This window comes from Schistocerca americana, chromosome 2, assembly GCF_021461395.2.
Source record: "Schistocerca americana isolate TAMUIC-IGC-003095 chromosome 2, iqSchAmer2.1, whole genome shotgun sequence".
Classification (NCBI taxonomy): Eukaryota; Metazoa; Arthropoda; class Insecta; order Orthoptera; family Acrididae; genus Schistocerca; species Schistocerca americana.
The window spans coordinates 585,967,246-585,982,527 of NC_060120.1; the positions used below are offsets into that span (position 1 = coordinate 585,967,246).

At 44.5% G+C, this 15,282-nt stretch overlaps 1 protein-coding gene across 1 annotated transcript in view; it reads right to left on the minus strand.

Annotated features, from left to right (window-relative positions):
• LOC124594206 (acyl-coenzyme A thioesterase 9, mitochondrial-like) overlaps positions 1 to 15,282 on the minus strand; it is a 194,609-nt gene that overhangs the window by 135,318 nt on the left and 44,009 nt on the right. The window contains exon 3 of the mRNA XM_047132565.1: positions 11,676 to 11,895. Coding sequence (XP_046988521.1) covers positions 11,676 to 11,895 — 220 coding nt within the window. The remainder of the gene's footprint in view (positions 1 to 11,675; positions 11,896 to 15,282) is intronic.

The following is a 15,282-nucleotide window of genomic DNA, read 5'->3' on the forward strand; positions in this document are numbered from 1 at the left end:
ACGCCTTTGTTTTAATGATTGCCACTCCAATTCACGTATCATGTCTGTGACACTATCTCCCCTATTTCGCGATAATACAAAACGAGCTGCCCTTTGTACTTTTTCGATGTCATCCGTCAGTCCCACCTGATGCAGATCCCACACCGCACAGCAGTACTCCAGAATAGGGCGGACAAGCGTAGTGTAAGCAGTCTCTTCGGTAGACCTGTTGCACCTTTTAAGTGTTCTGCACTCTTTGGTTTGCTCTACCCACAATATTATCTATGTAACCGTTCCAGTTTAGGTTATTTGTAATTGTAATCCCTAAGTATTTAGTTTAATTTACAGCCTTCAGATTTGCGTGACTTATCGTGTAATCGAAATTAGCGGATTTCTTTTAGTACTCATGAGAATAACTTCACACTTTTTTTTTTATTCTGGGTCAATTGCCACTTTTCGCACCATACACAGATCTTATCTATATCATTTTGCAATTCGTTTTGGTCATCTGATGACTTTACAAGACGATAAGTGACAGCATCATCTGCAAAAAATCTAAGGCGGCTACTCAGATTGTCTCCTATGTCGTTAATATAGATCAGGAACAATAGAGGGCCTATAACACTTCCTTGGGGAACGCCGGATATTACTTCTGTTTTAATCGATGACTTTTCGTCGATCACTACGAACTGTGACCTTTTTGACACGATATCACGAATCCAGTCGCACAACTGAGGCGATATTCCATAGGCACGTGGTTTGGTGAGAAGACGCTTGTGAGGAATGGTGTCGAAAGCCCTCTAGAAATTTCACATCCCCTGTCGATAGCACTCATTACTTCATGAGTTTAAAGAGTTAGTTGTGTTTCGCAAGAACGATATTTCCTGGATCAATGCTGATTATGTGTCAATAAATCATCTTCTTCGAGGTACTTCATAATGTCTGAATACAGTGTATGTTCCAAAACCCTACTAAAAATCGGCGTTGGTGATATGGGCCTGTAATTCAGCGGATTACTCCTCCTTCCGTTTTTGGATATTAGTGTGACTTGAGCAATTTTCCAGTTTTTAGATACGGATCTTTCTGTGAGTGAGCGGTTGTATATAAGTGCTAAATATGGAGCTATTGTATCAGCTTACTCTGAGAGGAACCTGACTGGTATACAATCTGGACCGGAGGCCTTGCCTTTATTAAGTGATTGAGCTGCTTTGCTACACCGAGGATATCTACTTCTATGTTTCTCATCTTGGCAGTTGTTCTTGATTAGAATTCAGGAAAATTTACTCCGTCTTCTTTGGTGAAGGAGTTTCGGAAAACCGTGTTTAATAACTCTACTTTAGTGGCACTGTCATCAGTGACTTCACCGTTGTTATCGCGCAGTGAAGGTATTGATTGCGTCTTGCCACTGGTGTGCTTTATGTACGACCAGAATCTCTTTGGGTTTTCTGCCACAATTCGAGACAGAGATTCGTTGCAGAAATTATTGAAAGCATCTCGCATTGAAGACGGCACTATATTTCGAACTTCTGCAAAACTTTGCAGTCTTGGCGATTTTGCGTTCTTTTAAATTTGGCATGCTTTTTTCGCTGCTTCTGCAACAGCGATCTGGCCCGTTTTTTGTACCATGGGGGACCAGTACCATCACTTATTAATTTATGTGGTATATATCTCTCAGTTGCTGTCGATACTATCTCTTTGAATTCATTCCACATCTTTTCTACGGTTGCGTGGTCAGATCGGAAGGAGTGAAAACTGTCTCTTAAAAAGGCATTAAGAGCATTTTTATCAGCTTTTTTAAACTGTTATACTTTGCGTTTCTTTTTGATGGTTGTTGGTGTTACGGTATTCAGTCTAGCAGCAACAGCTTTGTGGTCGCTAATCCCTGTATTCGTCACGATACTTGCTATTTGTCCAGGATTATTTGTTGCTAAGAGGTCATGCGTGCTTTCGCAACCATTTACGCTCATAAACTAATTGTTCAAAATAATTTTCTGTGAAAACATTCTGTACAATTTCAGATGACGTTGTATGCCTGCCGCCGGCTTTGAACGTATAATTTTTCCAGCATATCGGGTGTAAAGTGAAGTCACCACCGACTATGATCTATGACTGGGGTACCTATTTGAAATGAGACTCATGTTTTCTTTGAATTGTTCAGCAACTATATCTTCTGAGTCGGTGTGTCGGTAAAACGATCCAGTTAATAGTTTAGTCCGATTGTCAGGTATAACCTCTACCCATACTATTTCGCAGGAACTATCTACTTCAATTTTACTTCAAGGTAAACTACTTCTGACAGCAATAAATACTCCACCACCAACTGTATTCAATCTATCCTTTCTGAACACTGATAGATCGTTTGAAAAAATTTCGGCTGAACTTATTTCCGGCTTTAGCCAGCTTTCTGTACCTATAACTATTTGAGCTTCAGTGCTTTCTATTAGGGCTTAGAGCTCTGGTTCTTTTCCAACACAGCTACGAAAATTACAACTACAATACGGATCGTTTCTACACCTACCTTGCTGTTTTTTACCTGCCCCTTTTAAACGGATGCCTTTTCTGTGGTTCCCTGAGACACTCAGAGCTAAAAAAACACCCAGTTCCTTCCACACAGCCACCGCTACCCTTGTAGCCGCTTCCTGTGTGTAGTGGACTCCTGACCTATTAAGTGGAACATAATCGGATAGAGAAATTGACCCATCACCCCTGGTCGAGTGGGAGACCATTCCAAAGCGCAATACTTTCCGTGGGGCCGATCATAGGGCCTCCACGGTTAAGTGGAACCCAGAAACCCACCACCCGATGATGCAAGTCAAGGAATATGCAACCTACACGATCACAGAACCGCCTGAGCCTCTGATTCAGACCCTCCACTCGGCTCTGCACCAAATGAGCGCAGTCGGTTCTACCGACGATGTTGCAGATGGTGAGCTCCGCCTTAATCTCGCAAGCAAGACTGGCAGTCTTTACCATTTCCCCTAGCCGCCCGAAACCAGAGACAATCTCCTCCGATCCAAGGCGACACACGTCATTGGTACCGACATGAGCCACCACATGCAGTTGGCTGCACCCTGTACTCTTCACGGCATCCGGAAGCACCCTTTCCACATCCGGAATGACTCCTCCCGGTATGCACACGGGGTGCACACTGGCCTCCTTCCCCTCCTTGGCACTTGGCAGCCATGTTCCTAAGAGGCCCCATTAAGCGCCTAACGTTGGAGCTCCCAACTACCAGCAAACCCACCCTCTGTGAATGCCCAGACCTTGCGGGCCGAGAAGCTTCCTCTGGAACAGGGTGGACCACTGCATCCGGCTCAGAGACATCGTCAGCCACAGATAACGACCGAAATCTGTCCGACAAACGAACCGTGGAGGCCCTATGATCGGCCCCACGGAAAGTATTGCGCTTTGGAATGGTCTCCCACTCGACCAGGGGTGATGGGTCAATTTCTCTATCCGATTATGTTTCGGACGGCCCAATAAACATCTCATCAGATCCGAGCAGATGAACTGTTCGCAAAAGAACTGAGCTGAGTAAAGGAAAAATTGTTTCCTTGCGTCGTTTATAATGTTCTCAAAAAATATCTACCACACGCAGCGAAAAGCAAGGATGCAGTAATAGTTCCAGAGCTTTATTCTGTGTTCCAGTGCTAATATGAGACTGCCGACAAGAAACATATCAGTGAGATCAGTACTAAACTGGAGTGAATACTCAATGTATACGCAAGACATCACAGCCGGTGTGATAGGTCGGGGCTAGCTGTCAAAACTCTTCTGCTACGAATGAAAAATGCAGTTACTGTTTACTAATGCTGCACGACAATGTCTAGGTTTAGTTCGTGACTCCTTGTTGGTACTGACTGGTTCCCTGCATGATGAATTTCGCAGCTGCTCTGTTTGTAACGGCTTTTTTCTCCGAAGAGTTGTCAGGAGCATTATTTCTGATGTTTCGCAAGATGTTCTACATCTACATCCACACTCCGCAAGCCACATGACGGTGTGTGGCGGAGGGTACCTTGAGTACCTCTATCGGTTCTCCGTTCTATTGAAGTCTCGTATTGTTCGTGGAAAGAAAGATTGTCGGTATGCCTCTGTGTGGGCTCTAAACTCTCTGATTTTATCCTCATCGTCTCTTCGCGAGATATACGTAGGTGGGAGCAATATACTGCTTGACTCCTCGGTGAAGGTATGTTCTCGAAATTTCAACAAAAGCCCGTACCGAGCTACTGAGCGTCTCTCCTGCAGAGTCTTCCGCTGGAGTTTATCTATCATCTCCGTAACGCTTTCGCGGTTACTAAATGATCCTGTAACGAAGGGGCGCTGCTCTCCTTTGGATCTTTTCTCTCTCTTCTACCAACCCTCTCTGGTACGGATCACACACCGGCGAACAGTAGTCAAGCAGTGGGCGAACAAGTGTACTGTAACCTACTTCCTTTGTTTTCGGATTGCATTTCCTTAGGATTCTTCCAATGAATCTCAGTCTGGCATCTGCCCTACTGACGATTAATTTTATATGGTCATTCCATTTTAAATCACTCCTAATGCCTACTCCCAGATAATTTATGGAATTAACTGCTTCCAGTTGCTGATGTGCTATATTGTAGCTAAATGATAAAGGATATTTGTTTCTATGTATTTGCAGCACATTACACTTGTCTACATTGAGATTCAATTGCCATTCCTTGCACCATGTGTCAATTCGTTGCAGATCCTCCTGCATTTTAGTAAACTTTACTGACTGGTTCCCTGCAAGATGAATATCGCAGCTGCTCTGCTTGTAACGGCTTTTTTCTCCGAAGAGTTGTCAGGAGCATTGTTACAACCTCTCGATATACTACAGCATCATCCGCAAAAGCCTCAGTGAACTTCCGATGTTATCCACAAGGTCATTTATGTATATTGTGAATGCAACGGTTCTACGACACTCCCCTGCGGCACACCTGAAATCACTCTTACTTCGGAAGACTTCTCTCCATTGAGAATGACATGCTGCGTTCTGTTATCTAGGAACTCTTCAATCCAATCACACAATATATCTGATAGTCTATATGCTCTTACTTTGTTCGTTAAACGACTGTGGGAAACTGTATCGAAGGCCTTGCGGAAGTCAAGAAACACGGCATCTACCTGGGAACCTGTGTCTATGGCCCTCTGAGTCTCGTGGACGAATAGCGCAAGCTGGGTTTCACACGATCGTCTTTTTCGAAACCCATGCTGATTCCAACAGAGTAGATTTCTAGTCTCCAGAAAATGTTTATAATTTCGGTTTTGCGATGTGCAGATGGAGTCAGACTAAACAAATACTCCTCATCACATCTTTTATGCGACACCCGTTGCCAACGGAGAACGTTGGTTTCTGTCCAGTTACAAAGAAAATAATTTTTCAAGCAGAATTTTAAATTCCCTTTCTATAGAGCGATCTAAAATTGGTAAAAATGCTATATTCGTTTTATCAGTATGTACTGACAGGGACAGTATGTACTGACAGTATGTACTGACGGGACAATAGAAAAGCGAAGAATAGCCAGTACTCGAGCAGCGATTTACGTGCCACCCTGCACTGCACTGTCTACTACAGCCATGCAGCAGCGCTACTCCGTCGTTGCTAGAGGTTTGGTTATTGTTCATGTTTTGCCATCTCTGTTATTGCCTTTTGATAACACCAGTACTGCACTGGAGTAATCTGAGACCGCTCTATCGAATGGGTACGTAGAACTCCGTTTCAAAAATCATTTTGTTTGTAAAGAGAGACAAACCGAACCTTTCTGTCGACGCTGGCGTTGCACGAAAGACGTGATGAGCAGTGTTTTTAGGGCTGACTCTAGCTATACATTTATACACGAAATTACAGATATTTTCTTCAAAACTAGAGAAAATGCGCCAGGTGGCGCTTAGGAGAGACATCCTACATACGTTGTTTTCGTATCGTCGCTACATTCCCTAATGAAACGTCTCAAGAATCTTACTTCTGTACAAGGGAGGTTCTGCTTTCATTTTACATGTCTAACTGCATGACGAAACAACAAATCGATAGAAAATGAACAAAGGATTGACATGAAACTTCTGTTTGTATGATTGTCACCAATGGGTAGAGAACGTTCAGGTACAAAACTATTCAAACATAACCACGTTTGGGTCGTGCTAATTTGATGAAATACTTGTCTCTCTGTACATAAGAAAAGGAAGCAATTCTGTGAACGTCACTAAATAACGAAACCGCTCAACTTTTGCTTACTTTGCTCCTCATTCTACATCATAAATTAAATTAGCCAGCAGCAAAGAAAAAATTTTTAACGTTACTGTGAATCACATAAAAGGTAAAGTTAACAGTTTGCAAGCAAGAACTTTCGGGAAGGAGGACGCTGTAAAATCAGTGGCTTTTCCTATAGCACATTTACTTCCAGTTTTCAACCGTTTTCCTGCAGTACATAAATGTTTATAAAATGCGTCAAATATTGGCAAATGCGATTGATTTCCTGCTTAAATTGGTCGTGAAACCTGCATGAACCCGCTACATCGTCGCGTTTCGGCAGCTGTTAAATGATCGCTGCAAATGTTGTATTTCCTTGTCTCTGTTTTTTTTACCTTTCTTTCTTTTTCATCAGTCCTTTGACTGGCTTGATGCGCCCGCCAAGAAAACTCCTCTACTGCGCCAGCCTTATATTCTCAGAGCAGCACTTGCACCATACTTTCTCAATTATTTGCTGGAAGTATCCCAGTCCAAGTCTTACCCTACAGTTTTCACCGTTTACACTCTCTCTAGTACCAGGCAGGTTATTTCCTAACGTCTTAACTCATGTTCTATCATCCTGTGCCTTCTTCTTGACAGTTTTTTAAATCATTGTAAATTTCATAAATAATTAGTGAAACCACGTCTATAGCACTGTTGTAGATATGGAATGCTGCATAGTGGCTATTACACGTTTGATAGGGGCGTATTGCGAAGAGCTAACCTCTTCTCATGTTGGAAACAGTCTGTACCATAATAAGGTACATATTTTTTCGATGACAGTCACAGAAACTTGTAAATATTCATTAAATCTTGAAGTTATAACAGCATCTGATTTGTTTACATGCCAGAAAGGAAATGTTAGAAATAGTTGACAAGATCGAGTCTGTCTTCTGACGGGCGTCACAGCGATGATTGTAAAACATCAAATGTGCCCACTGTTCCCCAGGCTCCCTCTGTGCTTCATTTTCGATGTGTGTTACTTACCTTTAGATATGTACACTAAAGAGCCAAACAAACTGGAGTGGGCATGCGTATTCAAATACAGAGATATGTAAACAGACAGATTACGGAGCTGCGATCAGCAAAGCCTGTATAAGACAACAAGTTTCTGGCGCAGTTGTTAGATCAGTTACTGCTGCTACAGTAGCAGGTTTTCAAGATTTAAGAGAGTTTAAACGTGGTGTTATAGTCAGCGCACGAGCGACGGGACACAGCATTTCTGAGGTAGCGATGAAGTGGAGATTTTCCCGTACGATCATTTCATGAAGACTGAAGAGACTCGTTCAACGTGGCAGAAGTGCAACCCTTCTGCAAATTGCTGCGGATATCAATGCTCGGCCATCAACATGTGACAGCGTGCGAACCATTCAACGAAACATCTTCGATATGGGCTATCGGAGCCGAAAATGGTTCAAATGGCTCTGAGCACTATGGGACTTAACATCTGAGGTCATCAGTGCCCCAGAACTTTGAACTACTTAAATCTAACTAACCTAAGGACATCACACACATCCATGCCCGAGGCAGGATTCGAACCTGCGACCGTAGCAGTCGCGCGGTTACGGACTGAAGCGCCTATAACCGCTCGGCCACCGCGGCCAGCTATCGAAGCCGAAGGCCTACTCCTGCACCCTTGATGGCTGCACGGCACAAAGCTTTACGCCTTGCCTGTTCCCGTCAACACCGACACTGAACTCTTGATGACTGGAAACATGATGCCTGATCGGACGAGTCTCGTTTCAAATTGTATCGAGTGGATGGACGTGTACGGGTATGGACAAAACCTCATGAATCCATGGACCCTGCATATCAGCAGGGGACTGTTCAACATGTTGGAGGCTCTGTAATGGTGTGGGGCATGTGCAGTTGGAGTGATATGGGACCCCTGATACGTCTAGATACGACTCTGACAGGTGACACGTACTTAAGCATCCTGTCTGATCCCTGTATCCATTCATGTCCATCGTGCATTGCAACGGACTTGAGCAATTCAAGCAGGACAATGCGACTCCCCATATGTCCATAATTGTTACATAGTGGCTCCAGGAACACGCTTCTGAGTTTAAACACTAGCCACCAAACTCTCCTGACATGAACATTATTGAGCATATGTGGGATGCCTTGCAACGTGCTGTTCAGAAGAGATCTCCACCCCCTCGTACTCTTACGGATTTATGGACAGCCCTGTAGGATTCATGGTGTTAGTTCCCTCCAGCACTACTTCAGACACGATATTAGGCAGGTTTACCAGTTTCTTTGGGTCTTCAGTGTATCTCTCTCATAAAGCAGCATTTTTCTTTATAAACTTCTATCACTATATTTGGATATGCACGGCACAGAAATTCGGTGGTCAAAAGCCAGGCTTTTGTACGATTACCGCAGCGTAACAGAAAATCTGCAGATTAAAAATTACATGTAATTGGCATATATTTTGCGTTCATCTACAGTATTTGCTCTCTACAGCTCCCTCTAGTACAATGGAAGTCATTTGCTAATGTCTTAATAGAAATCTTATCATCCTGCCCCTTCTCCTTGTCAGCGTTCCCCACATATTCCTTTCTTCTCCGATTCTGCACAGAACCACCTCATTCATTACCGTATCAGTCCACCTAATTTTCAACTTTCTCCTGTAACACCACACTCAAGCGGTTCGATTCTCTTCTGTTCCGGTTTTCCCACTGTCCTTGCTTCACTACCACACAATGCTGTGCTCCAAAGGTAGATCCTTAGGAATTTCTTCCTCAAATTCAGATCTATGTTTGACGCCAGAAGACTTCTGTTGGGCAGGAGTGCTCTTTTTTCCTGTGCTGGTCTGCTTTTTATGTCCTCCTTGCTTCGTCCGTCGTGGGTTATTTTGCTTCCAAGGTAGCAGAATTCCGGAATTACTTTTCTTAGCAGTATTATTTATCCAGGTCAGAAAGAAGCTCAGCATCTGTCGAAATATCATCTGTATTTTGTTGCAGATCTAGATTTTAGCTGACAGTGGAGCTATCATCAGTGCGTTATGGGCAGTCATCAAGACTCAGCATAGTTATAACGACTCTATTAAATGTAACATTGGCATGTACAAGTGAAATGAAATGTCGTGTGACTAGTGCCTCCCGTCGGGTAGACCGCCGGGTGCAGGTCTTTCGATTTGACGCCACTTCAGCGACTTGCGCGTCGATGGGGATGAAATGATGATGATTAGGACAACACAACACCCAGTCCCTGGGCGGAGAAATTCTCCGACCCAGCCGGGAATCGAACCCGGGCCCTTAGGATTGACATTCTGTAGCGCTGACAAGTTATTATACCGTAAAATGTGTTATTATAACTATGGTGAATCTACAGGGTTAACAAAAAGTCCATTAACATTTGAAAATTCAATATTTCACGAAATAATGTAGGTAGAGAGGTAAAAATAGACACACATGCTTGAAATTACTTTGGGTTTCATAGAAACAAAAACAAAGACAACAAAATGACATACAGGTGGCGCTTCATATGGTACTAGAGCAATACTTAGCATAACAACTGACTTTTAGTAAAGACGATGTTCTTTATAAGAAATGCTCACTACGTCGGCCGTCAATCGTCAACAATACCTACAATCGAGGGATAATGTTATAAATAGCACTCTACAGCGTATCAAAAGGCATGGTGAGAAATTGGCGTCACATGTTATCTAATGAGGTCAGACGATCGCGGGAGACTTGTAACTTCAGGTAGCGCCAACCAGTAATAACACGGATTGAGGTCGGGGGGACTGGGAAGCCAAGCCTGAAGGAACTGGCGGCTCAGCACGCGATCCTCGCCACACAATGTGCGCAAGAGATCTTTTACGTGTGTGGCAGTATGGGGTAGAGCGCCATTTTGCATAAGAGTTGTACCTTCCAGCAGGTGTTTATCAACCAGGCTAGGCATAGTACGGTTCTGTAACTTACCGGTGTGCCTCGCACCCGTCTCGCTGAGTTTTTATTCACGATTCTCTTGCGACGTCACTGACGAGTTGCTGTCCACCGTCATCTATTCGACGATATTTGCACTCGTTTTTTGTTTCATAAAAATCCCATGTCATTTCATGCATGTGTGTCAAGTTTACCTCCTACCCACATTATTTCGTGCAGTTATACATTTTCAAATGTTAACAGACCTTGAAAGGTGGCTGCACTGAGTCACAGCGCCAGAGATTGCGCCAAAGATTATTGTTCCGCCGCCTCCACTGGTGCAGTAGTAATTCAGAGGATGTCGAGGGCAGTAGTAGTTCAGAGGGTGTCGAGTGCAGTTGTTCTGTTGGGCGAGAGAGTAGATGCCGTTCGGATCGTTTAATGTATAGATGGATTCAAATGGTTCAAATGGCTCTGAACACTATGGGACTTAACTACTGTGGTCATCAGTCCCCTAGAACTTAGAACTACTTAAACCTAACTAACCTAAGGACATCACACACATCCATGCCCGAGGCAGGATTCGAACCTGCGACCGTAGTGGTCACGCGGTTCCAGACTGTAGCGCCTATAACCGCACGGCCACTCCAGCCGGCGTATAGATGGAAGATGTCGCAATTATCACAGTGTATTTTTAGTCAATATATATTGAGGTAAAAAAAAAAAAAGGTATTACAGATTTCTTTAAAGACAATGCCTCTGGGTCACAGGTACAGTCAACAAGGCATCTGGCTCGTGTTCATGTATTAGACTTGTAATTCTGGTTTCTGGTTTTTCAATTAGTTCATTGTAAATGGTGTTTAAAATATCTTGTCGTATTGAGGAAGAACCGAGCCAGATACATGTATGTTGAGTCACACTAACACATACGGAACAGTTACACTTGTGCTTAGTTGTTTCGTTGCTTTTATAGTTGCAGGGGACTTAATTAATCAATGGTGTTAATGGAAATTTCTTGTCATTCCTTATTTTTATTTTATGCAGTCAGATTGCATGCTAATACTAGTCAGGGCCAACCGGTTACGAGACTTCGTAACCGGTCACACAGCTACTAAAATTATTGCATCATATTCATTTAATTAAGCCCCCATGCAACCTTTGGGTCATTCTGTTCATGACTACCCATAATGCACTGAAATCTATGTCTGCATAAAATATAGATGATATAGTGACTGATGCTGACCTTTTGCCCTGGACTACATTACGTCATGGGGCACGATTATTCCCATGTAATGAAGCCTTATAAATATTATTTGTATTTTTCGAGCATAATTTCCTTTCTGTTATACAACATAAGTAACTTAATTTGGAACTGGACGCCGTTTTCCGTCGTTCTTCGATTACTGTATCCGTATGCAACACAACTTTTGTCCATTTTAGTTCTAAATGAGAGAGAAATAATCAGTCTAAAGTAGCAAGCCCAAGAACTACGAACAACTGTGAACGCCGCTAGTCAGTATGGCGACCTTCCCCCGCAAATGTCGCCCCTGAGCACTACGTCCAGTTTGGTACTGAACTCACTGAGCAGCACTCACGGTTTCCAGCAGCGACTATCTTCTCCTCTGCGGGTGTGGTGGGCCGCAGCCTGTTGACCTCCATCGGCTCGTTGTGAAGGGTCCGCGCGGCCAACACGAAGAAGGCCTTGGTGAGCACCCGCCAGTCCTCACCTTTCAGCTGTTCCATCCGGACCTCCGCCTCCAGCGTCGTCTTCCCCGTCCACGTCACGCGCCCTCTCAGCCTGATATCCTGGTCCGGCTGTCGGCAGTATACGGCCACTCAGCTTTTCTTACACACAGACACAAATATGAGTGTATGCAGCAGGCAAATATCCCCGGAACACCCTTCCCCAAGGCTGGGGAGCAAGGTGTCATTCTGCTGGATACCACACAGGGGATGCAGGGAAACGAATTAGCGGACATAACAGCCAAGAAACGCTTCATTCTAAATCAGGTGCCCCAGTGTACTGACCCGTTTTATACTACACTGTCCTGTCAAAAGCCTGAATAACCACCTTTCGCAGCACTAACCGCTGCGAGACGTGCAGGAAAAGAGTCATCGAGGTTTTGGAAGGTATCGACAGGTACGTGGAGTTATGCCGGCTCCAGTGCTGTGGCCAACTGCGCTAGGTTTCGCGGTTCAGGATCCATGGCGCAAACACCCGATAGAGTTGTTCCCCACAGATTCTCAATTGGGTTTAAATACATGGAGTTTGGTGGCAAAGAGAGTACGGTAAACTCAGCCTTGTGCTTTTCAAACCACACACTTACACTGTGAGCTGTGTGACACGATGCATTGTCCTGCTGGTAGGTGCCGTCGTGCCGATGGAAAACAAATTGCATGCACGGGCGGACATGGTCTCCAGCTGTAGATGTTGTGTTGTTTAATATGCCTTTCTGAATGACGAGATCACCCAGGGAATATTGCGAAAACACCAAAACTCTCCCGCCTGTCTGCAAAGTGTTTGCTTTCAGGCGTTTCACGCCGTAAGGCCTACACGGCAACGCTCATCTGTCCGATCGAGTATAGAATTTGATTCATTTGAAAAGACCACCTGTTGCCAGTCAGTGGAGCCCAATTGCGATATTCGCGTGCTAATTCCAGAATTCGCCCATGATGAACAACAGTCAGCATGGCTGCATGAATAAGGCGCCTGCTACAGCGGCCCATACGCAGCATGTTCGCTGGGTGGTGTTGAAAAGGCACTGTTGGTAGTCCCTTGGTTCAACTAGGAGATCAGTTGCTCAACAGTTGCATGAATATCCGCCCGTACACATCTCCGTAGGCGTCGTTCGCCTCTGTCATCTATCGCCCACTGGGCACACAGTTTTCTCGGCGCCGGTAATGGATAGCGCCATTTTTCCAAGCAGAGTATACTTTAACCATGGCGCCAGTTTACAGACTTAGCCGTGTCGGAAAAGCTTCCACTCTTGGCAGGAAGTTTCATATCAGCGCACACTCCGCTGCAGAGTGAAATTCTCATTCTGGAAACATCCCCCAGGCTGTGGCTAAGCCATGTCTCCGCTATATCCTTTCTTTCAGGAGTGCTAGTTCTGCAAGGTTCGCAGAAGAGCTTCTGTAAAGTTTGGAAGGTAGGAGACGAGATACTGGCAGAAGTAAAGCTGTGAGTACCGGGCGTGAGTCGTGCTTCGGTAGCTCAGATGGTAGAGCACTTGCCAGCGAAAGGCAAAGGTCCCGAGTTCAAGTCTCGGTCGGGCACACAGTTTTAATCTGCCAGGAAGTTTCATATCAGCGCACACTCCGCTGCAGAGTGAAATTCTCATTCTGGAGGCATTTTTAACATATTTTGAGGTATGTGGCATAAGGGTGAAAGTTTTAATTTTTATCTGTGTGGCTATCTCATTCTGCTTTTCTGTAAGTGATAAGCCAGACACACTTTCCTGAGATTTTTTTAATTTTTGTCCTACTGCTATGTTAGGTTTTTAATAGCACATTTTAACATTGACGAAGCTAAAATTTTACCTTCTTCATGACCGGTTACGACTGCGTAGGTGAAAGTGGAGGTGAGAGAGTGATTGTGATTACATGAAAGTATACTTCATGCACTTTTGGTTTTAACTAATTTAACCACATTCGTCTCGGGCTATTTCAGCAAGGGTGCTAACAAATTCGCTTCTGATTACTCTAAATCCACAAAACACTCACTAACACACACACACAGACAGACACACACACACAAACTTCGAGCTAGTGTATAGTGATAGACCAGTAATAGCAGTTTTCAGTTTGACCATCATAAATGTGCAAGTAGGTGCCCCTCTTAGATTGATCTTAAGATAGTGGAAAATAGAAAATGAATATCCTGAAGCATTGGTGTCAAACTAATGAAGTTTTTTTCAAATATTACACACTTCACATATTGCATATCATCCCACATATATGGTGCAACGTACGGACAGTATCTATGTAGAACAATTTCAATGATCTCTCAGGTTTTCCCGGTGCACAACAGTAAACACTTTCAGTATATTTCGGTATGCAGTCTGTCGTCGTGCACGGGGACAATCATGGTCTCGGCCGGTAGGGTTTCCTACTAATTCTGTACTTGGTGGAATTGGCCATAGGACGATGCTGTTAGGCTGACCGGACCGCACGCTATCTTATCATGTCCCACAGATATTCTGTGGGGGATAGGTCCAGCGATTGTGCTAAAAAATGTCTTGCAATTGACTAACACGACACGTGTGCAACAGGTGTGTGTAGTACTGTTCGGTGATCACATTCCTCTGACGTTGCGGGAGCCGTAAGCAATAGGGTCGATTATGTTACGAAAGTTTCTTGATTGTCGGATAAGCAGCTGCAGCAGCAAGTCGTATACTCCTAGCTCACTCATTTGTTACATAGTTTAATTTTAATTTCTTTGCGTGTTTTTGGTACTTGCATTGTTTAATTCATAAATTTCGGGCGTATTATAGTATTTGAGAGTTGTAGCATCGCGTTTTAGTACCTGAATAGTGTAAAATCGCGTAGTCTCCTTCCGCCGCCGAGCAGTGTGTCAGCAGTGCGCAAGTAGCAGCATTACTGCATTTACTAGGCAATCCTATATTTTAATAACCGTTTAAATTTTGTCGATTTGTTTGCGCTCTCTGTAGATTAGTTCAGAAGTTCTTTGCAAAACAGTTTTTAGCATGGATAGGGACTGCAACTGCTGTGTTCGGATGCAGGCTGAGTTGGCATCCTTTCGCTCCCAGCATCAGGCAGTGTTGGCTTCGGTCACACAGCTTGAGGCTGTTGCCAATGGGCATCACTGTGGGGGTCCGGATGGGGGTTTGTCGGGGACGGCCAGCTCGTCCCACGCATCCGCCGATCGGACTAAGACTGTGGTTGCCCGGGATACTGCCCGCATTGAGGCTGATCCCTTACCTGTGGTAGAGTGGGAGGTCGTCTCAAGGTGTGGCAGGGGGCGAAAGACATTCCGGAGGGCTGAACGGAAGGCCTCTCCAGTTTGTCTGACGAACCGGTTTCAGGCTCTGTCTCAGGCTGATACTGATCTTCGGCCTGACATGGCTGCTTGTCCTGTTCCAGAGGCTGCCCCTCAGTCTGCAAGATCCGGGCGGTCGCAGAGGGTGGGCTTACTGGTAGTTGGGAGCTCCAACGTCAGGCGTGTAATGGGGCCCCTTAGGG